This window comes from Buteo buteo, chromosome 1 (genome assembly GCF_964188355.1).
Source record: "Buteo buteo chromosome 1, bButBut1.hap1.1, whole genome shotgun sequence".
In the NCBI taxonomy this organism is placed as follows: Eukaryota; Metazoa; Chordata; class Aves; order Accipitriformes; family Accipitridae; genus Buteo; species Buteo buteo.
In genome coordinates this window covers 58,938,282-58,965,660 of record NC_134171.1, presented here as the reverse complement: position 1 = coordinate 58,965,660, position 27,379 = coordinate 58,938,282, and the positions used below count along the sequence as shown (strand labels likewise).

General features: G+C 41.8%; 1 protein-coding gene and 1 long non-coding RNA gene across 2 annotated transcripts in view; one reads left to right on the top strand and one right to left on the bottom strand.

Annotated features, from left to right (window-relative positions):
- Nucleotides 1-6,212: 6,212 nt before the first annotated feature.
- LOC142033083 (uncharacterized) overlaps nt 6,213-27,379 on the bottom strand; it is a 36,963-nt gene continuing 15,796 nt past the window's right edge. The window contains exons 2-4 of the long non-coding RNA XR_012651077.1: nt 19,897-20,026; nt 17,651-17,732; nt 6,213-7,154 (exon numbers count right to left, since the gene is read on the bottom strand). This is a non-coding gene — a long non-coding RNA (uncharacterized LOC142033083). The remainder of the gene's footprint in view (nt 7,155-17,650; nt 17,733-19,896; nt 20,027-27,379) is intronic.
- Nucleotides 11,820-26,348, top strand: ETNPPL (ethanolamine-phosphate phospho-lyase). The gene is made up of 13 exons (XM_075032689.1): nt 11,820-11,935; nt 13,756-13,874; nt 14,037-14,196; nt 15,092-15,166; nt 16,948-17,041; nt 18,045-18,161; nt 19,916-19,998; nt 20,525-20,750; nt 21,611-21,765; nt 22,508-22,597; nt 22,813-22,943; nt 23,822-23,889; nt 24,744-26,348. The coding sequence occupies exons 1-13, from the start codon at nt 11,880-11,882 to the stop codon at nt 24,873-24,875; spliced, it is 1,506 nt and encodes a 501-aa protein (XP_074888790.1). The 5' UTR covers nt 11,820-11,879; the 3' UTR covers nt 24,876-26,348.

The window sequence follows — 27,379 nt, the reverse complement described above, 5'->3', positions numbered from 1 at the left end:
TATAGTGCTCCACTTTTTGTATTTATAGCTGAAAACTGAAAATTCGATTTTACAAGTCTGAGATATGTTTACATGTAGCTGCTTCTACTTGTTTGCAATAGTCCATTTGTACATCTCTTTTTCACTTACACCTGCAGGTAGATGATATATAACTGCAGGGTAAACCTGCAAAGATTCTCTCTCTAATGAGAGAGAGATCTCAATACAACGATCAAAAATAGAAATCTGATTATTTCTGTAAATTCTTATATTTTGGCTTGTGGACCTGCATGGACAATGAGTGCCATGAACTAGTTTACAAGAAATTGTGACCAAATAAGAGCAAAATGCTATCAAATGTACTGTACCAGTTGCTGTTGGAGTTTACTGACTTGGCTTCCATGTCTATCTTAAACACTTCACTGATTCATGCCACCATATCTGCTTGTACGGACTAAAAGCATGAGTTTGTGTGCCAAACCTGCTTGTTGTGTGATCATGTCACGTGCTGAATGGCTGCTCGTGGTGACCTTTGATTCCAGCTTCTGAATCATTTCCTTTTGTCATCTCAAGGGAGTCACACCATGGCTTATTGCTAAAAAGAGATAAACCAGAGGAGAATAGAAAGAGGCCTTGAATTTTTGGGGAATAGAGTTCCAGCTGCAGGTGGATGGCTTCCAGTCTTGCGGGTCGCCTGGCCCCTTTGATCAAAGAGGGTCCTGCCTGTTAATCAGCATCGGTTTGCCTTGCACTGCTCACGGTCGTGAAGACATTCACGATAGGCACTGTCGAGTCCTTAATCAAGAAGGAAAGAAGTTTGAAGAAGAAACCAGACTTCTCTGTGGGTTGTTTGAAGAGGTTACAGAGGTGCTGCAGGGATCATTTGATGGCAGACACCGCCTGAGACCAGAAGCTTCTCAACCTTACTCAAGGATGGACAGAGTATGTGCTCTGCGTATTGTATTTTGGGACTGCTGGAGGAAAAAGCATTCTTGAGGCGGGGATGAATCGGAACATCCTCTGGAGGAGGAGGATAATGGAACTGACCAGAGACATATGTACCATGGTGTGGTTTTCAGGTGATTCAGTTTAAATTACACAAAACTAGCTGAACTTCGCTGCAGAATTTTGGAAGCTATGGTTAATTTTGTTTCCTTTTCCCGTAACTGTTGCCATAAAGGATGCATTTCAATAATCTATTCAACATTTGTGATGATGGCATTGAAGAAAATGCTTCAAGCCATGTGTTCATCTTGTTTCAGTATTAACAGTTTTTATTTCAGAGTCTTTGAAGCCTTTAAGTCTAAAAAAGAGTTTATTTTTGTGTTTCACAGACTGATTTATTCATCTTGTTCTTTTTCTGCTGTTACAGTGACATTATTATGTCACTGTATTATGCTGTTAGTGGACATTATTACTCAAAAAACATTGGAGAGAAACAAGTCTGTGTGATTACCACTGCATACTTGTCATCACACTACACTGTTAAAGGTGTCGATATTTCTCCATTTCTGTTCAGATTACTAGCTTTCTAGAGAAAGATTGGCAAAGTTTTGCTTCTCCACTTTTTTTATTGCTATAAATACTTAATTTGTGCACATTTGTAGTTTTTGCCACAAGGTATTTTTTCCAGTTTTGAGTCTTCATATGGTGCACTGTAGTTAGTTTGAGAGACTAGTTTATGAGAAATGGTGCCATATTTGGCAGATGGAAATTCTTTTTATATCACTTCCGTTCCTAGTGTATAGCAGGAGGATCACAAACTTTTTTAGTTACTTTTCTGAGAGTTGTCTTTCATATGTAGACCAAAACTAACGTTGAGGAAGGCAGCCTGTCTCCATCCATGTGCGGGCACCTTGCCCTTCTTGGAATGCACATTCTTCCTTGCTCCATCATTTCTAAACTGCGTGAAGATGGGGACCTGCTGTCGTTGCACTTTTCATATTGCTTCACAATCTCAGATCAATGGAAATGCCACTATAATGCAATTTTTCACTTTACTAAATCTTTGTTGTCATTTTGGTATATCAGAGACAAAAACAGCTTTGCACTGGGGAAAATCTTCCACAGATTTTTTTAAACTAAAAATTAATTTAGTGGCGTCCATCTAGTAGTACCTTACAAATAAAAACAAAATTCCAACACTATATAGATACATGTACTGAATATACATATTCTTACTGCTCAGTTCCATCTTTTCTATAGTAAGAAATAAACAAGTGTTCAGAGATATGAGGAAAAAAGTTTTTCTGTGCTTAGATTTTCAGAGATGCAAGTATTAACCTCTTTGAATAATCATGATTACAGTAGTAAAAGCCTTCACATGGAATAGACTGAATATAAAGTGTTAATAATCAGAGTGCTACAGCGGTAATGTGAATGAGGGACTTCCCAGAAAGGGGACAAGAGCAGCACCATGTAAGCCCTCCGTCTTGCCAGTTTTAGTCTGCTTGTTTAAGAAGCACTATCTCAAAAAACAACAGGCTGAGGAGCAAGCTGCCCACCTAACAGAAGAGTCTTTTATGCCTATGTCCTGACTTGGTACATTTGGCTACATATATTATAGATGTGAAGACTGGAAGTTGAGTGTTTTTACAAAATATAAAATACTGGCAATCGCACAGTAAGACGAAATATTTTTTAAATATCCCTCAGAGTATTCAAAGGCAAAATCAAGTAGAATGTTTACTATCTGGCTAGATGTTTTAGCAATTCCATATTGAGAGTGTCCACAAACAACTCATTTAAGAAATAGCAACAAGTTAAAGAGCTATTAAATGCATGCTGTCATTAGCACTTTCATATTTTTTAGATTTGTATATCTATATTTTTAAACTGTCCTCACAGCATCCATTTCTGTCCTCATATGCATCAATAAAGCTAGCAGAACCTTCTTTCATGATTTCTTCATTCAGGAAATAATTATAGACACTACTGTTAAGCGTTAGTCAAAACTCAATTCTCCTTTAACTCCCTGACACTGTGACCCTGCTGAAGAAACACTTAAGCACCTTTATTCACTTTCTTTTCTGTCTTGTAAAGTAATTTCTTTATTTAACTCCCACCAGGTAGGAATACTTTTTTTTCCCAAATAATCTTACTTAACTTTCTTAAACTTCTCTATTGTTCAATATCATGAAAGGTTCATTGCCTTTCAATGACCATGGGTGAACAGCAGATAAACAATTTAATTTGACAGGCTAAACTACATTTATAGATTTGACTTTAATATTTGCATCTCAAAGATTGACTTGAAATGAAAACTAACAGTATCTAGAAAAGTTGCATGTTCAGTACAAGAAAAAAAGAATTGTGTTTAGTATTTCATCAAGAAAAGCACCCTGTGAAGACTTGCAACATGTTTATTTTGTTTAAAAAGCAACTATTTTTGGTGCTAGTATATCTTTTTTCTTTTGATGGCAAAGCTACAGTTTGAACCACCTGCGTGTTGTTGTATCTTTTAGTAGCATTCCTCCAAATAGATATGATTTGTTTTGTTTAGTTTGTGACAGGAACAGTAGTTCCTCTACCAGTCTTTTCAGTTGTAGAAATGTGTAGTGGTATTAGTCTACACAGTTTCTATATCCCTGACTTTTTCAGGTATGATTAATTCTTGTTTCTTTGAGAGTTTTCAGTATTTGTTTCATACCAAGTTTTGTAATCATCTGTTACTCCAGTGTATTATAACCACACTGTGCAGAAGTCCTGCTACAGAAGCAGCAAGTCTTTTAAGCACTGTATGGAATATGTCTGACATACATGGTCCTTGTCTTCATATTCATAGATTAGCTATGGAGAATCTTTCTTTCAGGATGCTTTGGACACCTTTTTATTTTTTCCTGAGGTAAAGCATGAAATGTTAATTCATGGAACAATGATACAATGTATTTTTTTGATTTATATTTTTATTTATTGCTGATTTTGATGTCACGTTCTGATAGTGTAGCAAGGCAGAATGACACTCTTCATCCAGCTGCTTATATATTCTTCTAGTCTACCATGTAAGTAGTATGAATGAGTTTCAGAATGATCAAATCCATATACGTCCACATGTGTAAAGTACAGTTTAAAAAGGGATGATTCTTAAGATTCATGTACAGTGTGGAAAGTTAGCATTGGCTCCACTGAGCGTTACGCTCGTGGAAGAGTCCACGTCGGCGTCAGTTACTCAGTTACGCCAGCAGAAGAGACGATGCAACCCTAAATGAGACGAGCAGACCTTTGGTCCCTGTTGGAAGGTGGTGCTGCGTAAGACTGGGGGCTGCATCAGGAGATGTTGGTTCGGATCCTGGATCCCGCTGGGATTTAGAAAGAGCCGTCCCACTGACTGCCACAGAACCAGGATTGTAAACCTGGGCTCAGCCATGCAAGGCTCTTCCATTGGCTGTGCCTCCCTTTCCCCAGCAATGAAATGGGGAGAGTGATGCATCCTTCCCTTGCAAAGCGCTTTGAGACGTGCAGAAGGAAGGACCCAGGTATTGTGCTTAGTAACAAGGGGATTATTACCAACTTCAACAGTGGGGTTTTGCCTAAATCAGGACCACTTCGGTGAGTAAGAACTGCAGGGATACTCCCAGTCTATTGAATGTGATGAAGATGTTCAAGGCATGCAGAAGTTGACCTTTCCTTTCAAGTTTCCTAATCCCTGCTGCTTGACCATCTTAAATTACATTTTTAAATCTCTTTATTTTACCTAATGAGAGACCTAAATTTTCACACTAGAGTCACACAAAACACGAGTATCTGCAAAGACAGTGGTCGAAAGAAAGTAGGTTTTAGTCATTGCAAAAAATGATTCAATTTCAGTGACCAGAATTAAAACTAGCACCTGATTTTTTTTTTTTTTTTTTTTTCTTTCTGCAACTTGCTTTTATGGATCTGAATGTTGCTGTAATGTACAAATGAAGGTTTTCTTGCACCCTCTGTTATTGAAATATTTTACATGGTGGTTGGATTCATTAAATGCTGTTAGAAACAAGTGCCTGCCACCATCATTTCTGACAGAATTTGAAAAAGATACTCCACAAAACAAGTGGAGCTTGTATTTAAAAAAAGGATTTGGAGTGTTGTTTTTGTTTCATTTTGTTTTTGAATGCATCCAATTATCAATGCTGCTTGGAAATTGAATTTTCTTTGGAAAACAGGGGGCCTTAACTTAACCTGGGACCGTTAGTGTTTTACTTGTTTCTATTTAAAAAAGAAATTGTATGAATTTCCCAGATACCATTGGTACTTGCACACTTCTCTGAAGTATTATGAAGAGTTGGGTTGGTGGAAGAATGTTTTACATATTGTTAACATATATGTGGATATTCTTATATTATTGTACATGTTTGGGAAAATATCACACAACTTTAAAAATGTTACTAAGATGTATGTATCTGACTTTTTCCTTTGGAAAATATTATATATTTTTATTTGTATTTTTTACTTTTTTAAGTTCATCTATATGTGCCGTTATTTTTGTATTCCAAATGGTCTCATAAACGCAGTAGAAGAGATAAAAATACAAAGAAAAGTAATTTGGCAAGGATTACAATGCTTGGGGGGAAAAACACATGGGTCAGTATCATGTTATCAATAGTAGAAGTATTTTGAGTGTCTTAGCACTGTAAATATGTCACGAGACCTCTTTTGATGAGTAGCGTAAAGAATTGCAAGGTTTTAATCACCCGTTTTAATTTGTTATTAATTACCACTTTCTTGTGGCCTCTGGTCCTGACTTAATTGAACCCTATCAAACAGCATGCTTTTGTTTTTATTATTAAAATTTCTCCTTGTTTTTCAGTTGAATACTGTTTTGTTTTCTTTCAGTTTTGTACTTCGGGTTTTGTTTCTTGCTTGTGAGAAGTTGATCTTCAGAATTATTTTTACACTATTTATGATTTATTTTCATAATGTAAAAAGTGTGTAATTATTAAAATATTAATCCAACCATTAGTGCTGATTTTGCATAGTTATAAAGTCCTTAATGTTGGTGCAAAAAATTGTTCTAGTCTGTCTGGATTGGAAAAAGTGTGTGCTGCATTGTGCCAATCTGTAGTTTGAAATCTAGTGCAGGTCCTATCGGTCAGCATTCACATTCACACAAAAATCAGGGCCTTTGCAACATGTTCCATTTTCCCACAGCATGCAATAAAAAAAACCACTTCAGCCTTCCTATTCTTAATGTGTCTTTTCCCTTCAAAGCCAAGTCCATTCAGTCATCTTTTCTAAACAGGCAGCACAGGCTATGGGCATCCACAAAAGTAAGGAAGGAAGAAACTTTGCTGCAAACCTTAGAGCCTTTCCTCGCTCTGGAAAAGCTGCAAGGATCTGTGTATTAATCAGAAGTTGAAACTATTGCTTAGGCAAGTCCCCAGGCATCCTAGGATCCAAAGAAACAAAGCTGAAAATCACCGATCCCCCCTTTCTGTAATACTGAAGGTGAAAAATAAACCTGAACTGAGAAATAAAGATGTACACAGGCAGTGTCATGAGTAACAGTGCAAGCTAGAAAATGTGAAGGTCTGTATTACCACAAGTCCAGTTTGTTCAGAAAAGATGGAGCAGAATAATTATTCTGAAATGGTAAATTTTCAAGCACCCTGGTCTAAGACAACACATTTTTGCAGGAGTCTCCTGGAACAAAGGACTTTTTTTGAAAAATAAAACATTGGGCATCAGCTGTAATCTCTTCATAGCATTATTTAAAGGTTTGGGGTTTTTAAATCCCCAAAGATTTCAGACAAACAAAACGTTCCCCATTGTTTCCCCTTCCTTCACCTCAAGAATGTAGTCACTCTAGGCTAAAAGAGAGAATGAGCACCGTGGGAGTTTGACCTCTACTTTTAACTCTTGGTAATCTCCACAAATGTCCGTTAATCTTATCTAGCTCTGTTTTAGACTCTTGGGGGGGACTAAAAATAGCTCTGCTCTCTTTCCCAGATGAGGTACTTACAGCTTAACGTGCTCAGTGTCCCTGAGGAAGCGCCTGGCGATGCGGAGAGCAGACCTGCTCCGCCGTGCTGCTCGTGCGGCCCCGAGGGCTGCGAGCACTGCTGCCGCGCCAGCCCGGCAGTCCTGACCCGGGCCAAGTCCTCGCTTTTGCCGCGGTCACTCTCGACCTTTCCTTCCTTCCAGCTTTCTCCTTTCGTAGAGGAGGGAAGGCGCGTCTAGGTGCCGGTGCAACTGTCCTGCCAAGAAACAAACACAAAGTATGTTCTGGACAGTTGCTGCTTTTTTCCCTCGCGGTGACATAGCTACTCTGATGTTGGCCAAGTCACCATAAGCACTATGCCGGCAGTCCACGTATTTTTGGTAGTGTCATTACCAGTACGGTAACAACCGATGCACTCTGGCTGCTCCTAGAGCTAGCTGTCTGTGGGTGGGAATTCCCATTCAGTCCTTTTACTGCCTCCCTGTTACTTTTCAGTATTGCGCTCCCTCTGAACTCAAACTTCAGCTGACCGGTACCCTACAGCCTTCACATCCTACCATACTCATGGGACGCAACTTTCCTCTGGCATTCCTTCCTATCCAGATACCACCTCCAAAATTTTGTGACGTGCCAAAGCACACGCAGGGCTGCAATGTGAAATGCCTGCTCTTTTCCCTCTCATTTGTATTTTTTTTTTAATGGAGCTCTTCATTAAATACTTAAAGGCCATTATTGACATCCAACTCTGCTTTGTGGACCTACTAAACCTGCTAATCCCTACCCATTTGTAATAAGGACACTACAGAAGTCAACAAAATGCAACAGAAGTGGCTTTTTATATCCTCATCTCACACAGCTTCACCTAACCTAGGGGTTCAATTATAGTAACCACACACAAAGAAATGTTTAAAAATAAAAAGAACAAAACAAAACAAGGACCTGACAAAGCATTCATTTCTCACCAAGTAGTAACAACTGCACTCAAATAAATATTAAAAGCAAACAAACAAGGGAATGCCAAAACATTTAAGTCATGTTCCTGCAAGCAGTCTTTCTGTCTTCCCAGGGTTACTAATTTGTCTTGTGTTGGCTTCTGCTAATTTCCAGACAGAGTACTCATAGGGCATTGGCCTCTCCCTTCTCCTGGCTGCAGTAGAAAAATACGGTGGTTTTGGATTCTTGCTCAAAACTTGAAGCTTGGATGCTCCATATATATATATGTATATATATGTCTATCTGAACATATATATAAATATATGCATATATATATGCATGCACACAAATATATATACACATAACCTGAAGTGTTCAGGAAAACACTGTACATAAACCTCGTCAGAGAGAGATCACAGTCTTCTAGTATAGTTGTACTCAAGCTGCTTTAGTTTGTCTCAGATCAAAGGTGGACACAGCTCCTGTCACATCAACCAAGATGCAGGTTTTTCATGTGCTTACGCTAAGACAGAATGTTCATTAACTAATAAATATCCTGATTATTTTTGTATATGCAGGTTACGGCTTGGCTAATTTTTCCAAGTGCCCACACCTAACCTGAGCAGTCATGAGCTCTCACTGGCATCACCTTTGTCTGGCTGCTCCCTCCTGGAGCTACCAAGTACCTGGCAAGTTTTTGCAAGCTTTTAGGAGCTCTCTTCTCTTTGGCATATTAAGATCATTGTGAGGTAATTGATTCTGGCTCAGATAAAACTGGTAAAACCAAATATGGCCAAAAAAAAATAATAATCTAAAGTATCAACTCTCATTATTATATGAATTAGCTTGTGTCAGAAAGATGTGTATAGAACAAATTCGCCATTTAAAAATCTGGAACTGCAACCACCACTGGCACATTCAGCACTGAAATGATTCTCAGCAAAAATTATCCAGGACCCAGCAAGCATGCAAATGGCTCTGGAAAGCAATGCTGCCATGAAGCTCTGTAAGTAACACAATCTTGCTCTTTTCTGCCTTACCCTTGGCCTATTTATACCTAATTAACACACCCTGCGCTCCACTGACTCAGGGGCCTGCTGGACGGATCACTGCATCAACTCGCAGGCAAGTCCATTCCCCTTTCAGAGTAAGTGCCAAGCAGCTGGCTATCCCTGAGAAGGTGCAGATGGGTATGGTTTGTCTGTCTTTTTACCTTTCTGTACTGAAACATCAGCCCAGATCATTTTCCACTGGCCATCTGTAATGGGTTTGCTTCTCAGGATGCACTAGGAGTACATTGTTTTTCAGAAGTACTGTAACTCCTTAAACAGTTAAATGGGGAGATGAAGCCACCTTACTTGGATACTTTGAATAGCCTTAAAAAATATTTACCCCTTTTCATCATTCATACAGGAAACCAGGCTGCTGGTTGCTGATACCCTGCCAGGACAAAGCCCTTAAACAAGTGCAGAAAAAAAACATCAATTAGAATGTTCAGAAAGCAAACAGAGCAGGATGGAGAAAACAGTATTTTTTTTTTTTAAAACAAAACAAAACAAAAGTATTAAAAAAAAAAAAAGAAACTATTTTATACCATGGAGAAATAGCTGCTACTATTTACTCCACAGCATTATGAGGGCAAGTGGAAGGAGTGGGAGAGGTCTAAAAAAGCCAAGTGACAAGGTGCTGGAAAGCCCTGTGTTTCGTGCAGGGTATCTCTCCGCTAATCAGGGAGGAGAGACCTCCTCTGCTCTACACATGAGACTTGGCCAGCTTGTTCCTGCTGATAATATCAAAAGAGCGTGCAAGAACTATGAGCCAAGAGGGAGGGATAATTTCTTCATTGTTAAGCCTCTTTCCATGGCTATGAAGGAACAGAGAAGCAACAAACACCCCCTCCCCTTCTGACAAGCTACTTCACCTACCACTCTGAGCTTTCCTGATGAAGTTTAATATTGCTTAAAGCAATTACTAATCTAGCTGTGAACAAACTTTCTTTTGCTGAAACTGGAACAAAAAGTCCTGATACAAGCAGGGCTGGCTGCCGACGCATGCTTGTAAAGGAGTAGAAGCACAGTAGCTTGCATATCCCTTAAATCTGTTTGTGGTCCAGGGTTTCTGTGCGAGCAAGACTGGGCAGGTCAGCATAAACAGCTGAGATTTTCCACTGTTAGCGTTCCCAGCGGCCCCGGAGGAGGGACAAGGCTGTGCTCGGCACTGACAGAGGGCAGGCACCAGCCAAGTGCAGGAGAACCATCTCTCCCGAAATGCCTTCAAACTCACAGACTGGCATGGTGCCATTCACTGCCTGGGCTCTAGCCTTTCTTTACCTTATTGTTACAAAGGGATTGTGATTAGGTCTAGTATATAACGTGTACAACTTGAACTACATCTACCCTATGCTAAATATCATTCCCCAGCTTTCAGAGACACGGGCAAAACGGAAAAGCATTGCAGACAGCATTCCTGACAGGCTCTATCCTAGGCTCGACTTGGATGTTAGCAGATCTAAATGCCTGCTCTCTTCTTGAGACCCATCAATGAATCTCATCGCCGCCTGTACAATACTGCCCCAGCTGACAGCTTTGACAACTCCCTCAGATCTTTTAAGCCTACACCTTCTTCTGCCTGGACAAGTCACTGAAGACAGGCAGCTGCTGTCTCTGCTGGGATATAGAGGTGTAGCTGCTGGTGCCTCCTACCACTTCTGCTACATGGCTGTTTTGTTGGCTGGTGAGGCAAGGTTTCCAATGGAGCACGAATGCAGGAATATGAAAGATGTGGAGCTTCAAAATTAAAACTGTCTGAAGAAGCTCAAGAAAACGCCCGTAGGAAGAGAAACGCTTGACTAGAGAAGCAGAAAGGTAGCTTACTGGCAGAGATATAAAAATATGTAAAAATCAGGAGGTGCGTTTCTTCCATCTGCAAAATTTGGGATGACTTGCTGGATACTGATCTAGAAAAGACAAGTATCATCAGCACAGGAAATTGTGTGGCTTTACATATGCTCTCTGAAAACTCTTCCAAACGTAGCGCTGCAGGTGGCACAGATGAGCTACAGATGGGGTGGCAGAGAAGTAGGCGCAGCTTTGCTGCTGCCTGCCCACGCAGCTCAAGGAGCAGCCTCCAGACGAGGAGAGGGTGAATCTGCGGCAGGGAGAAGGTAAAGCTGAGGTGCTCCACCAGCAGCTTCGCCGTTTTGAAATGTGATGCCTCTTGATGCGAATTCTGCCTTTCTTCCCCATGAAATCGTCCCCTCTTTTTCTTATGGGCTTTGACTCTTCCAGTGAGATGGTTATCAAGGGTAACCACGGAGAAATGCCACATTCGAGCAAATCACTTCTATGCTGGCGCTGTGGTTAGAAAGAGATCATAGGACCAGTTATACTTAGGTCTTGGCCGGACTGAAAAGGGCGTACCAATGCATCAGAGCACCAGGGCTAGAGCCCTTTTCTACTTACGTGTATAAAACCATAGCTCCTTCTTACTAATTCACCCCGCTTTACAAGAAATACAGACGCTGGCTTTGATGGACATACACAAGTATGTCTCTCAGCCTACATTTGCGAACAGGTTCTGGAAGTTACGGAGCTGCGAAGGTCCTTGACTTACGACCCTGATTTTGATTAAATCAACCGCGTGGTGCCCCCCCCCCCCCCCGAGGATGTCCGCAGCAGCAGTGCTTTGCCCACCAGAATGTCCGAGGACAGGCGAGCCACCGCCGGCACGCCACGCTCGCGGGTGGGCGAAGGGCGGCCGCCCGCCTCCCCCGCACCGGGTCGGTTCTTTTTTTACAAGTTTGTACCGTTTGGCACCGCCGGAAAAAAAAAAACAAAACAACCAACTCCAAGGCGCGGCGGGACTGCCGCGGCGGAGCTTTACCTAAATAGGAATCGCGAGTGGGCCCAAAAGGAAATCCCGGTGGGGGCGCGGCCGGGCCCGTCCCCCCGGGGAAAGCGGGAGGGCGGCGGGCGGGGAGGAGGGGTTTGGCGGCGGCCGGGGCCGGCATAAGAGGCGGGGGAGCCCGCGGGAGGAGCGGGCCGGCGGGATGGAGGAGCGGTACAGCAAGGCCGAGACCCTCGCCCTGCGGAGGAGGCACATCGGGTAGGGCCGGCGGCGGGGGGACGAGGACGAGGAGGAGGAGGAGGAGGAGGAGGAGGAAGGTCTCCGGCGGTGACAGCGCCCAGCCGGACCCGCTCGGCGCTGCCCGGGGGGCTGAGAGCGCTGGGCGGCCCCTCCGGCCCCACGGCAAACCCCCGCGGGGGGTGGGGGGGGGGTGCGTGGACGGACCGGACCCGACCTGTCAGCCCTTCAGCTTGCCAAATCTATGGGCCACTTGTAATTCCCCCGGCGGGCGGGGGGAACGCAGTCATTAAAACACAGCACGTCAAACGCTGCTTCACTTTTTTAACAGATCGAAGCGAGCGACCAGAGCGCGGTACCCAGGTGTATGGCTGAAACGCGGCTGTGCAGGGGGAGGGTGTGAATAAACTGCATGCTCCTGAAAAACAGACGTCTCTGTTAGACTCAGCTTAAGAAATCTCCTCGTTTAACTGGGGGGGTGGGGGGGGGTGCAGGAAGGCTGCCCGCAGCTGTGGCCTGAGCAACACTCCTGCCTGGGCACATGTCTTATCCCACTGCATCGCAATATTAGTTCCTCCAGAACGTGCAGCTTTAATTCTTTCCTCAGTAGCTGTCACCCAGTGAAAAATAAGTCCAGATTGTTGAAACCAGCGCTATTTGCTGATTGCATCCTAAATGCGGGGCATATATAGAAAGCTCACTAAAGATTCATAAAAGTCATGGCCTCATCAAGCATGCACAGCAACCTCTATTTAGGGGCCAGCCCAATGTTAAGGGACTCTTGCCTGTGCAAGGATTATAGGATTGGGCTGTGCTGGGTGAAGAAAAAGAAACTTTCACAGAATGGATTGACACATTACAGAAGAAAAAAACTGTAGTCAAGAAATGGCCAGAGATGATGTACACAGCTTTTAAAGCGTACCAAAGGAGTAGCCGAAGATGTCAGAAAAGATCTATGCAATGGGGCTGGAAACTGTGAGAAAGAAGGTAAATCACTTCACTTCCTAGGAGTCACACTTAGTCTTTGCAAGTTCATAGTCTGACAATATATCTGACAATAACTTTGAGTTACCTGGAAACAACTGTTTATCCAAGGCTAGAAGACTTCCCTTCTTACTCAGTGATACCATTCAACATAATTACATAGATGGCATGTTCTCCAAGAGGAAAAAAAAAAAAAGAGTATTTAAAGAGTACTTTGGAAAATTTTACAAAGAGCTTGAGTTCTGTGGGAAGCCAGCATGATTTAGGTGCTTATGAAAAGCTGCTTTTAAAGATTTTATCCAAACCAGTCAGGATGAGATAGTGAGATTTTTAGGACCTGCTCAGCACCTCTGAAAATAAAGCCTGCAAGGCATTAGTGTTTTGTTCTTGAATTTGACCTCTATACGGTACAGTCATCCTTTGCATAATGAATTTTTGGCTATAGTAGAAAATAATGCTTAACAACTTAGTTTTATTCCCAGCGAGTTAATTGGCCATACATGTTTGTAAGGCATGTAAACAAACAGAGCTACAGCCTAGAAACACAACAGGACATGTAAGGACCTGGAATGACTTGCAGTCACTGTGCTCCTGTGAAACTGCTTGCAGACAGAGTCATGCTTTGAAAACGCCCTTATTAAAGACCTGCTTCTGTTCCCACTGTGCCTGGGGAGGCGTGCAGGGCCTGTTTTTGATTTGGGGAAGAGCACTGCTTGACCACCATCTGAACCACTGACGAGCTCTTTGCAGAGGGTGACAGTTGTCTCCGGAGCTGCAAGAGATCAACCCCCTCAACACTCAAAGGAGGGGGAACAACTGAGAAAACTAAAATGGTGTTGTAATTATTTTTTTTTTAGGCCTTCCTGCAAAGTTTTCTTTGCCAAGGACCCTCTGAAGATAGTGCGTGCTCAGGGCCAATATATGTTTGATGACAAAGGAGAAAAATACTTAGACTGTATCAACAACGTTGCTCATGGTAAGCAGTTTAACTTGTAGGACTGCTTCTACTGCTTCATTTCTAATAGGGATCAGAACACACTTCTTCCAAGTGATGATGTTCACAGTGCTTCTCTGAATTTCTTTGTGTGGTTCAGTAACTGACTGCTTGCTAGTAATAACTCATTATTTTCTTCTTTAGTTGGCCACAGTCATCCACACGTGATAAAGGCTGCAACAAAACAGATGGAACTGCTCAATACAAATTCTCGGTTCCTGCATGACAACCTTGTTCAGTATGCACAGCGTCTTACAGCCACCCTGCCTGAGAAACTCTCTGTTTGCTATTTTGTTAACTCTGGGTATGTCTGAGTATTTATTTTTTTTTCCATTATGACTATTTTGCTTCTGTTTGAAATGGACACTCAGAACAGATGTGTCTGTTCTTTAGTAAGTCTAAATCTTACTAAATAGGACTTATTAATAAGCCACAATAATATTTCCAGTACTGGTCGAAGGATCCTTCCTATTTGCAGGTGTCATATTTAGTGTGATGGCTCAATGCAAGAGAGCCAAAACACGAAACTGGTCTACTGAATGCTGTGCAAAAAAAGGGGGGGGGTGGCAAGAAAAGGAAATTAGACTGCAAATTGGTGAACATTATGTACAGATTAGTGAATGCTATCTGTGAATTGGCATATGACCTTGGAAACGAGTAGTCTTCTTTAGGCGGTCCATTTAGTCGGTGATCACTTATGTTGCCAGAGCAGACAACCTGCAGGGACTTGTGAGCAGAGGGGCTGCTATGGGTCAGGCTGGAAGTTTGAGTCTTCATCTGGGGAGCAGATCTGCATTCTCGGCTGCCTGGTGGTGCAAGCGCTGGGGAGGATGGAGCTGTTTTGGAGAGTGGGAGATGGGGCTGGCACACTGTTGCCTTTCGAGGGTTGGTGGCTGCATTGTGCTCTCAGCTGCAAAGCAGTCTCATTTGTACCAAGAGGAGGTAAATGTCTACAAGCAAACTGGAGGAGGGAAAGAAAGCATCTCTTTGTTTGCTGTTTACACAAAGAGCTGTTTTTTCTTTGCCCTCTTACATGGTATTTACGGTCTCAACCTTAGCATTGTAATCTGTATAGTAACAGAGCCTGCTGTGTTGACTTATTATATCCATTAGTCCCATGCCTCCTCTTCTGTGTCAGAATACCATTTTAATTGGAAGTGCTTCCTCACTATTTTGTGGCTGTATCTGTTACTATGCAGGTCTGAAGCAAATGATCTTGCTTTACGACTGGCTCGGCAGTACCATGGGCACCAAGACGTGATCACCCTTGAAAAGTAAGTACATAGAGTAGCTTATGTAAATGCAGCCAGCAACTCCTGCCATTACTTCAGAAGCAGCTTTGCAGCAACCCCCTGCTGTTTGTAGTTCACTGCCTGCTGAAAGAAAAGCTTTGTTGCTTTCATACTAGAACAGGTCAGGAAATCCCTTTTCCACATTTGGATAAATGCAAGTTTTGAAGATCTCTGAAAAATAAGCTTGTCAGTCACCCTACAAGGTCAATCACCTGTTATAGGGCATTTCCCACAGAGCCTCCCAAAGCAATTCAGGCCAGAGACTTGAATGTTGGATTTCAATGTCAATGAGTGGTCTGGTCACTGGGCTGCTCTGGAAAAGGGCCTTCTGTTTGTCATGCCTTGCTGGACATGTTTCTTTTTGTACAAATAAATATTCAGTGGTCAAGAAGAAAGATCCTGTAGCTCTGCAATGGTGCTGCACCGATGCTCAGATCTCCTCCAGTGAATACAAGTGCACACACAAAACCAAGCAGCTCCAAAATCAGGAGGCGTTGAGAGTGCCGTCAGCCATGGAGAAGGTGTCCGACCACGTCTCTGGGTTTCCATATCCTAGATGCAGCTGTAGGGTTGGTTACGCTGCTGTAGGGCTGGATCTTCTTCTCAGACTGTGATTAGAAAGTCCAGCCAGAGCAACTGCAAGAGCACGTGTCTCTGTCTGAACGGCACAAAGCTTGTTTGACTCAGCCGTGCTCAGATCCCTGTTAGCCTTCCTTGACTCACGTGGCCAAGATTTGGAGCTGCTGAGAGTGGCTTCCATCAGGAGAGGCTGAGGATGGAGCTGGCTCTGTCACTGTTTCACTGCCATGTCTTGTCTTCCTGAACACCACAGGGTATTTCTTTGCCCAGGTCCCAGGGCTCTGTAGGCTTTTGCCATAGCGACCAGCCCCGTCAGGGTGGGCTTTCTGTCCTTTCTTTGTGTTCATTGGCAGATTTTGTTGACTGGCTAGTAGGAAGGTGTGAAGAAGACAAAGGAGTTCAAAAAAACATCCTCTCTACCCTATGTGTGTGCTACTATGAGATTGTGACATGGATTTGATTTGGTTTGAGGTTCCCCTCGCTTCAAGTTTATGGGTGAATGAAAGTGTTTATTCCCTGAAAGAAGCTGCTACATGCTTTAGGTTCAAAAAGCTCTGTTTCCTCATTTCTAAATCAAGTTGGCCTCAGTAGTAACCAGCTTTAGCATACTCTGCAGTATAAAGCTTTTATATTCAAACAATATTCATCCTTATCCTGAAAGCGGCTTCTGCCAAACAGTCTAGACTGTAGGGCCTTCGGGGCAGGTAGTGGTGTGCTGCTGCTCCATAAGATCCCCACTTTCCAATGCAATGCACGCTCTTGAGAGTTTTTGCAATGGTGTTGGCGTCTAGCTTGCAAAGCTTGGGTTGGCCAGAGTGGGGTCCACAGGCTGGAAATAAGGGAACTGGACCCCCACTTCAACTGCTAGGTAAGGCTGCTAGGGCAGCCACCTTAGGGGCAGTGCAGTCCATGGGTCATCTTGGTCTGTCATCATGCTGGTACTTGATGTTATGCAAGAAAAAAAAAAAACCCTCCTGGTTCCAGTCTTGCTAGTGAACTAAAGTCAGCAGCAATTTCGTATTGCCTTTGAGAGAAAGACTAAATTAAATCAAGATCCCTTCACAAACAGTGCTACTGTGTTGCAGATACAGTTGCTTATTCTGGATTATTTATGGGCACAGTTGTAAATTTAGCTCTTCTATATATTTGGTGAAAAGTGACTTCGATATTTAACACTCATGCAGTGCTTACCATGGCCATGTTACATCTCTGATTGACATCAGTCCCTATAAATTTAATCAGCTGGGAAAGGACAGCAAGAAGGAGTTTGTGCATGTGGTAAGTGTAGTTTTTTGCTTTTTGTCATTTTTATGCCTGTTTGCAGCATATTGAATTACCCACTTCTGGTGTAAATATGCTTTCATTCTGTTTTGCTGATGCTAGAGTACATATACTTGGCTGTTTTTCAGTGGATTAAATACAGCAAAATTGTTTGCTTTTGGATTTTACAGAGGGTATTTTAGCTGTGAAGCTGATTTCCTTCAGAGTGCTACAAGCTTCCTGAGTCACTGCACTGTATAGTTACACAGTTTGAAGAAATTAGCCAGTATCTGTTGTGTTGGTTTGACTAAAGATATGCAGGACTTTTGAGTCTACTTCAAAAGACTGGAAAGGCAGACCCCACAAGTTCACACAGATCTGGGTATAGAGCTCACTGGTGTCCAGCTGATACTGTTTGATTTTCAGCCTGCACTTGTGTATCTTACAAAGACAAAAATCATTCTCAGCCCAGAGATGTACACCAAGTAGGTCTTTCCTATCTAGACCTCCTTGCATTAACCACACTGCCAAAGTAGTATCCACCTTTTTATACCACTTCCTTTCTCTTATTTACTGAACATCTGCCAACACTGTTTGTAGAGGCTTGAAGGTCATACAGATTCATACCATGACTAGGACGCTGGAAGGGACGTGACAGACTTGGAAAACCCCATTCTCCAGTTGCAGAAGTGGTTCTTTCTGCAAGAATCTGAAATAAAATGATGGACACCAGCATTCAGTATTGTGTCTTGGGGGAGAGGACAGACAGTCTTGAAAGGTGGATGAGGTAGATGATGGCTTTTTCAACAGTTGTGTCCAGTAATGTTGAACATATCACACAGCGGGATTGAGTTTAAGCTCCTGTAAGCATTTTTGCAATACCATGCAGAAATTCAGGCTGTACTAACTCCTATTATCTATCTGTGTGGAAAGACAAAAGCTCAGAGCAATAGAAAAGGAAGTAAATGTTTCATAGACGGATGGGCATAAAAAAAAATAAAAATAAAATTGGTCTTTTCAGGCTCCTTCTCCAGATATCTACAGAGGAAAATATAGGGAAGACCACCCAGATCCAGCAAGTGCTTATGCTGAAGAGGTGAAAAAGATTATTGAAGAAGCACAGAAGAATGGACGTAAGGTGTGTGTCTTGTGCTCTAGAAATGCTGAGGTTTCATCTATTAAGTGTGACATGGGGGCATGAAACAGGCAACTAAGGACATGTTTCTTTACTCATGTTCCCTTGCTTCCCCCTGCCCTTCATTTTTCTGTGGTGGGTTCTGTGGTCAAAATGGGCCATTTTTCCACCTGATGCTCTTAGCACAGTTTCTCTAGACATCAATGAAAGGATCAATAATACAGTTCTAAATAAGCAGCTACAACCAAAGCAGTTTAATTTCCTTTTTTATGCATTGAATCAGTAGATTGTAAATATCTTAGGGCAAGCTTTGAGGTCAGCTGAGAAACTACATCACAAATTCTAGCAAGGATATATAAAAGTCTCCAGGCCATGGAGAAATATGCTAGATAAAATTTGATACTACATTTCTGAGTCTAGTAGATTAAGATAACTTTGGAGTCATCTAAAAAAGGTGAACCTTTCAATCATATACAGTATGACCTTGATAAAACCCAACAATTTCTGAACAGGTTTACCTAAAATGTGTGTTAATGTTTTGTATGATGGCATGAGTGTTTTGAGACATGTAGGGCTTGATCCAAATCCCACTGAAGTCACAGAAGGCTTCAGTGGAGATTGGAACAACATGTTCCCTTCTAGTCCAATGGACTTACATCACTCTTCTTTTAGTTTCTTCATCAACTTTTTTTATTCTCTACTAACGGATAGTTTTGTTTTTTTCTTCCCTTGTTTCCTTTCTTTTGCATATTTCTTAGGTTTTGGTGACATAGACCTGTGGCAGGACGTTGTGCTAAACGCTAAGCCTCACATGCTATGGGAAGCTTCATACTCTTTGGCTGTAGCATGCCTCTTCAAATATAGTATACGGTTCTTTACACGTTACTGCTCGGCCTTGTTTCCAGGAAGACTGCACCAGCCCAGAGAGACCTCTTGATGCTCAGGGAGGGGTTCACAAGTGGTGTGGGGATGCAATCCCTTAAATAGCAGACTTATGCTGAGACTTTGGGGTAATATCGTATCTCTGCTGCATAGACCTCTGCTGTTGACAAGAAACGAATTTTGATGTTCCAGTGTATCTGATCTGCTGCTCTTACCCTTCCTGACTTGAAATAACTTTCTTTTTCATTCCTAGCAACTGGAATTATTTCACCTGTAGAATTTTTCTCCTCTATTGTCAAGTGCCTCGTGCTGACGTTTTACTTGTGTAGTTGTTTGCATTAGGCAGGGGTGCCCAAAGTGTAGCCTCAGGTCATCTTACAGTTCAGCTTTTACCCACCTCTACCTGGTGTTCAGGATTGAACAAAAAAGCTGATCACAACATATACATGTTACTGGAAAGCCTTGGCATTAAGCAAGTTTCATTAACCTCTTGGGAAAAATGGCAAACACTGTTGTGTGTCTCCTGTAAATTGAAATTTGTAAATAAATTTACAGAGCTCCCAGGAGCCTGATCCAACGTCCACTGACACCAATAGGTGTTTTCCACCTCAACAGCTGTAGGACTAGGGCTTAACGAAGGTCCTTGTATTCCCATCAGGTTACAAAGGTGGCCCTGGCTACTGCAAATTTGGGCACCCCAGATTACAAAATGAATAAATTCTTTAACCATAGCTGTTCTAAAGAGCCCTCAGTTATCCAACCCATTGCGTGATTAAATTAAGGCATACATTTAAACATTTATTTCTAGACTGTTAGATGTTTGTGCAAAGGTGGAGTAGAGGAACACAGCTCTCACCTGAGTTTGTTTTTTGTAGATTGCTGCCTTCATAGCCGAATCCATGCAGAGCTGTGGAGGCCAAGTAATTCCACCTGTGGGCTATTTCCAGAAAGTGGCAGAGTACGTACATCACTTCAAAAGGGCACAACTGGAAAATTAACCAAAGAAACAGGTTTTTCACTATGGGCTTATCCAGTCAATTCAACTGTCACCCTTTCTTGTTCTTGGCTGTATGTGGTTCCTTTCTACTTTTTGAAGAGTGTGATTCCACTTCTACTTTTTATGGAACATCACCTGACTAACTGTTTTGAGCTGGATAATTGTCTTTCCTTTTCTGTCTTTAATCCTCAGGCCATAAGTTTGATAGAAGGTGAAGTTGAACCATCATAGATACAACCCTGCAGTACCATTACAGTACCCCTAATTTGCATCAAAATAGCAGATTTTTTTTCTTAACATTTAGCAAACTAAAAATTTTATCAATTGAAATAGCTATAGCTGTGTTTCAGCAGCCACGTTCTTTCTTTTTTTCCTAACCTGGTCTCACACTGGAGAATTTGTGTAATACAAACTCATTTGTCCTAGATTGCCCACCCAAGACATGTACTGCAGCACTAATCATTCAAACTATTCTATTTGTTTTCAGGTATGTGCGTGCAGCGGGTGGACTGTTCATAGCTGATGAGGTCCAGGTTGGCTTTGGCAGAGTTGGGAAGCATTTTTGGGCATTCCAACTGCAAGGCGAAGACTTTGTGCCTGACATTGTCACCATGGGAAAGCCCATTGGCAATGGCCACCCTATGTCTTGTGTGGTCACAACAAGGGAAATTGCTGAAAGTTTTGGTGCCTCTGGAATGGAGTATTTCAATACAGTAAGTTTGTAGGTGAAGGTATGCCTTTTTTTCTTTTGGTCTGCATTTAGCAGTTAGAAGTTGTTCAGGTGACTCAGCTAACATCTACATCCATTACTGCATCACATGACTAAGAGTTTGAGTCAACCACAGTCTAAGATCTAAAAGCAAGTGTAGAGGCTTTGAAATATGCTCTGTACTGAGTAGCATATCTTAATGTGGACCAGCACTAGCCCTCTGGCAAGTCATGCATCTCAGCTTACCTGCATACAAATAAATTCTTCCTTACTTTTCTCTCTCTCTTCCCCACTCTGAAATGTTGACCATGTAAAATTTCATTTTCTGGGATAGGCTCTGTGCTGGTGAGGCTCATGCCCTGGCAGACCTTGCTCTGCAGTTGTTACCTAACAAAACAGTGACCCTTTACCAGGAAACATTAGAGCTGTGTGCATGCCACAGAGGAACAGCCTTCTTCTTTACCAAGTATTCTTTCTGCTTTTGTGACTGAGCTTTCTTCCCAGCTACCATGAATCCCCCTGGAGTTTATACCTTCTGGTTCAAGAAGTCACCCACTGCCCTTCACAGGAATATTTTGCCTACATATGCAATCAGCTAACCGTGAGAGCAGCTTGAATGCTTCAGCTGTGAAATCTTCAAATTACTGAAACCCGAAGCAGAGGAAGAGGGAGCCCCTCTCTTGGGCCTCTTACACTGCCCAAAGTGGTGGGCATGGTGCTCCACAGCCCACGCAGCACAAAATTGCCACCACTTCAAGCTTTCCTCACAACATGCCAAGCAGGAGAGGCAAGTGAAAACTACATGGATAGACACAGATGAACATTTCTGATGGGTTTTGTTTTCCTATTTGTCTTTACTGTCAGTTTGGAGGCAATCCAGTGTCTTGTGCTATTGGTTTGGCTGTGCTGGAGGTAATAGAAAAAGAAGATCTCCAAGGAAATGCTACACGCGTAGGAAATTACCTCCTGGAATTGCTGGCTGAGCAAAAGGAGAAACACCCCTTAGTGGGAGATATCAGGTAGGTGCCTTACAGCAATGTCAGAGAAGAATAACTGTGCTAGAAAAATGAACAAGTTTAGGGTGAGGGGAACACAGAAACATTATGTCATGATTATGCTACACCTCTTTTAAAATGGACTACCCAAAACTGATACTGTAAGGCAGTGCATTTTTCAAAAAAGTCATCCATCCATCTGCTTAGTTAGGTGTAAGCATAGCCACTAGAAAAGCTCTGGGAGAGAAGAGCCATCCATGTGCAATAGCCCAGTTGTCAGCACACTATTGGGACGATGGAGACCTTATTCAAATCTCTGGGCCATTTCATTTGGAGATGTCAGTGTGGGTTTTCCTCATCTCATGTTACTACCGAGATAATTGCCTTCAGGATTTTGGGGCAGGGGGTTGTGTTGTGGCACTTTTTTAGTTCTTGTTTTTTGGTTATTTGTCTTCCACAGCTCCCTGGCTTGAGGTTTGCAGGATAAGAGAGAAAGAAAATTATTCTATCATTCTTAACTGGCCATGTAGCCTTAATAAGGCAGCTAAATTTATTTATCCAGAAATATCTGTTATCCCACTTGATTGTCTGAAGTAGCCAGTGCCAAAAGACGACCAAAGAGAAAGTTTCCTCTTTCCTGCTCCTTCCCCGCTTGCACCCCAGGGAAGGGATTGCAGTTTTTAGAAACAGGTTTTGCATTTGCAACAGAAGGCTTGGGTTACTGACACTGGATTTCACTTGTCTGTATTTTTTGTCTCTACTCCAGGGGTGTTGGATTGTTTGTTGGAGTGGATCTGGTGAAAGATCAACAAAAGCGAACACCAGCCACAGCTGAAGCTCTTCACCTTATTTACAAGTAAATGGTTTCTAAAGATTATATGCAGTGATCAAACCCTCCTAATATTCCCCAGCAGTTAGTCATTAATTTCAGTTTAAATTTGTGTAGCTTTTGATAACACAGTACTAGAAAAAGAAAAGTTTCAAAATCTAACTCAGCCTCAAGGGTCTGTCTGACAGGACACAATATAGTTTTATACCTGTGTTTAACACAGATGTTTCTTCTTTCCACAGGCTGAAAGAGCATCAAATCCTTCTTAGTGCAGATGGACCCCACAGAAATATACTAAAATTTAAACCACCAATGTGTTTCACAATGGAAGATGCAAAACATGTAGTGGAGACAATTGATGCACTTCTCACAGGTATGTATGTTTTAGTGCTCAGAGGAATACTCTTCTTTCATTCATTTCCAGATGACCCGTTAGAAACACCAGCCACCATAATCTAGACCATTATGTGCAAGGGAAAGTAATCAATTACATTTCTTACCACTTGTCCAAACTGCTGTTCTTAATGCCAATTATTATAAATAAATAAAAGGCCCCATATGTACTTCATCCAGACTTCTAGGAAAAATCCTGCTCTTGATCCTTTCTCTCACAGACTCAGTGTTACTACTTATTTCTGGTCGCATATGCTATATGTTAAGGAGCGAATACATTAATTCAGCACAGGCCTGAAAGACACTGCTGAAACACTGTTGAAACTTACCGTAATGTGCTCTACCTTTTTTTTGTTTGTTTTAACTGGCATACTGGAACATGATTGTCTCACTCAAATTTAGCCTGAAGGTTTTCAAGCTCTACTTATCTTCTACCTGGGGACCAATCCAGGGAAAAATCATGTCAGGTATACTATTAGTATAAGGACCCTCGAAGCCCATTCTACATCGAATGCTCCCATCTCCTGAGATTATAACAACTGGAGTTAGACTAGCATGAACCTGGACAAAGGCAGAATTCCGCTCTGAAGGTCTATCTGAACCCCCATGCTACAGTCAAGCTGCTGATTTCGTTCTTTTCTCTAAACATCCCCAAGCTACACAGTCCTGATACATTAATCACATTGCCTCAGAAAAATGTTTTAGGAAATATTCATCATTCTTCAGTTATTCTTCTGTGTGATAAATGCACAGAGGAATAGCTGATTAGGTATTTTTTACTTCAGCCAGCTGTTAAATTGACTGTATGCTTACTTACCTGTGATTCTTTTTAATTAATTATTTTATTACTTTTTTTAGAAATGGAAGAGGCAACTGGAATGAAGACAGAAAATAATGTATCTACAAATGCACAGTGTAAAAGAAAAGTATGTTTTGAATTTTTTTTTAACTCTTATTCAGATAGGTGTTTGGCAAATCAAGTATAAATTACTTTGGTAGAGCACACCTTCGTTTTTGGTCGTGTGAGTGGTTCTGTGCCTTGAAACTGAGCTCAGAACATAACCCGCTACTAGAAACCCGAGAGGATTGTGTTACTGGGGCAAATCTAAAAAGGGCTGAGTAATACAGACCTACAACAAGAAACATGTTATAGACAAGCCCCTCACCTTGTCTGCAAAGAAGACCAGCCAGACTTTGGGCTGCACAAAATTGTGAGCTCAGCAGTCAACTATTTTACTAGTTCTAGGTACTGTGTGCTACTGATGGCTATTTGGCTTTCTAAGCAAGCCTTCAGCCTGGAAGGTGTCCAAGTTTTCAGAGAGTTCCAAGGATTTCGTTTCCATCATAGCACTTTGAGTACGAATGGCTGACATGCATCCAAATTAGGACTTCTTAGGTTGCAGCCCCAGCTTTGGATAACTCATATATAATTTCTGACCCCCTTAAAAACGCATCACCCACTGTGTTATAGGAAAGCTTGCTGAGCTGTCCTTTGATGAGTTTTCCAGTGATGCTGCGAATGGTGGGAAGGCAATAGGGATTTAGTAATTAAGGCTGAGACCCTATGGATTACTGGCTGTCATCTAGATTATACTAGATTTGGGGTGCAACCCTCCTCTTACAGACATTTGTACACATTCAGTTCAATTTCTTTCAAAGCTAAGAAGTTGTGCCACTAAAAGAGGAGGGTCAGGCAGAGCTACCTAATGGGAACCAAGTCCAATGGCTGACTGTTGGAAGACATGCACGTACCTTCACTGACATTTCATTTCTGTTTCAGACAACTGAAGGAAGTTCTCAACCAGAAGGTGCAAATGAAAGCATCGGCCATATGAATGGAGCTGCCTGCAGACAAGAAAATGGGCTTTATTCTAAAAAACCCTCGCTGTCAAGTAAAAGAATAAGAACATGAAGAGGGAAAGTTTCCTCATTCAGTTTGAATTTGTGTCCAGCTTGCTTTTGAGAGGAAGAGTGCAATAGTCCAAGTCTTAGGATCTGTTTGAAGCCTAGTCCTACCTTCATAAACTGGCTGAATTCCTGTTAGCTTCAGTAGGAGTTTAAAATACCTTTTCAGATACATGAGACCTGCACCACATGGCTTGAAATCTAGAAGTGACAGAATAGACAAGTGATACAGAAATACCTTAGTGCCGATGGCAGGCTTGTTATAGGTACACAAACTCAGTGAAATCTGTGGATTTACCCACATTACACAGAATCTGAATTGCTTAACGACCATACAAGCAATGCCAATCCTATTGTTATTAAAATTATATGCTTAACATGCTATTTTTACAATATTTTAAATTTCAATATGTAATATTGAGATGTTAATTACTTCCCATGTTTTAATGGCTGAATTCTTAAAAAAATGCTTGAGAGAGAAATCATTATTATCTTCCAGTGTAACTTAGGTCCTATGGATCACATTCCCAGCTGATGTAAATTGGTGTAGCTTTGTTAATGTCAACGATGCTTTACCAAGAGTCTACCACTGTGTGTGTAGAGACACAACATTTATGCCGGGCATTCTCACTTTATGTTCAAAGAAAATGAAGAATCTGGATCCTAATTTTCTATGGATAAAGCCACTTTTATAGATAACTATTTATATAGAGTAAGATTTTATGATTTTTTTTCCAAAAGTTTATATATTGAACCCTCTCAGTCCAAAAAATATGCAAGTAGACTATATATCATTTCAGACACACTGATTGAATTAACCTGAGGGTCTCTCAAAATTAAGTTCCCAGGGACAGCCCAGCTTGCATTCCGATGGATTTTAGTTGTTTTGACAGTTGTGGGAATTACTGCCTGATCCTGTTGTAGCAATGCTGTTACTTTTTGTCAGTGCTGATGAAGAGGCGCATACCAGTTGAATGGAATCTTGACACATAAATGGCTATGCTAACATTTGACAGATTACTAAAATGAGAGGTCCACTGCATAAAACATGCATGCAACCACTTTGCAGCCACTGCCTCTCTCTGCTGCAGATACTTTAGACTGACTTGTCTCCTTGTCAGTGTTAAATTTCAACAAGAGCACACAAGTCCTGCTTCTCTTTTTTAGTACATGCACAACTCCATGCTATGGAAGACACTGAGGGCTTTACAGATGGTTTGTACTTCAGAAAAAAAAAGACAAAATGTATTTCCTCTTCAATTCTAATACCCTAAGTTCTGCTGTTTGTAATTGCTGCTACTGACCCTACTGATATGACTGAAAATTGAGCACCTTATCTAATTTCATGTTTTCTACAATTTGCTATATTAATATTGATGTTTCCAGTGTAACATCTTCCAACATCCGCAAGCGGGCTTATCTTCTGTTTCATGATCCTTGAATAATTCTTCCATAAAAATAAATCTCTTATTTGCAATTATGATGTCCTCCACAAAGAGGTTGTTTGTTCTAATTTTATTCTTCAGTAACACCTATTTGATGAGGGAGGTAACTTCAGTTTTGGCTGTGGGTTGTCTCCATGCCAAAGCAGAACTGGCTAGGCTGTGTTTCCCTGAGACCCTACACAGTCCTCAGCTGTTGGTAGCGCTTACCCTCCAAGCCAGATGTTACCTCAGCTGCCACAATTCAGCCCCTGCTAACCCAGCACCAGGAAGGGTGCCACAGGTCTCTTCCAACATGAAACTACACAAAGACCTAAGTCAACCTAATTTGGTATGTGTCCAAAGGCACAGTTTAGGTCACTCCCCATATGGAGTGGGGCTACTTGCATCACACCTCCTCCACTGCATGCAGATGCAGCAGCATGTGCTTCCCTGCAAGCAAATGCTTGTGCGATTTATCGGAAGGGTTAAGGTCAAGGCACACAGCCCACCGATCTATACTATGGCACTGACTGTTGTAGCAGGTCATTAATATTTAATTTTCAAAAGCATATCAAAGAACTAGAAGAAAAAAACCCAATTAGCCTAAATCTGAGGGGAGGTGAAGATTACAACTTCATAAACACAAGGGGCCTGTGCCTCTACCTCTATGCTACCTATCTTGCTTCTGCACATGCTTGAAATACATAGAACAGCCATTGCTCCAATTTACTAGTGTTTTTCACCCAGTTTCTGCTTCACAAGTCAGGAAGATCTCTACTTATTGGTTCTGCTCATTATGCAAGGTGTGAGTTACCTAGAACAACTAAGTCTTCTATTTTCTTTAAACAAGAAAGGCTATCACTTCTATGATACACACTGAAGAAAACCACTGTCATTTAAATGGAGGAACCAATCCAACAGTTAGTTAGTTACCAGGAGTCGAGCTGGACCTACTAGAATTATTATTACTATATCACTGTTAATATTCCCACAGTATCTCAGAGTCCACCAGCAAGATATGCACAATCCCTACTGTGAAGGGCTTACTAATTAGAAGAGACTGACTAAAGGATGGGAGAGTGGAAGC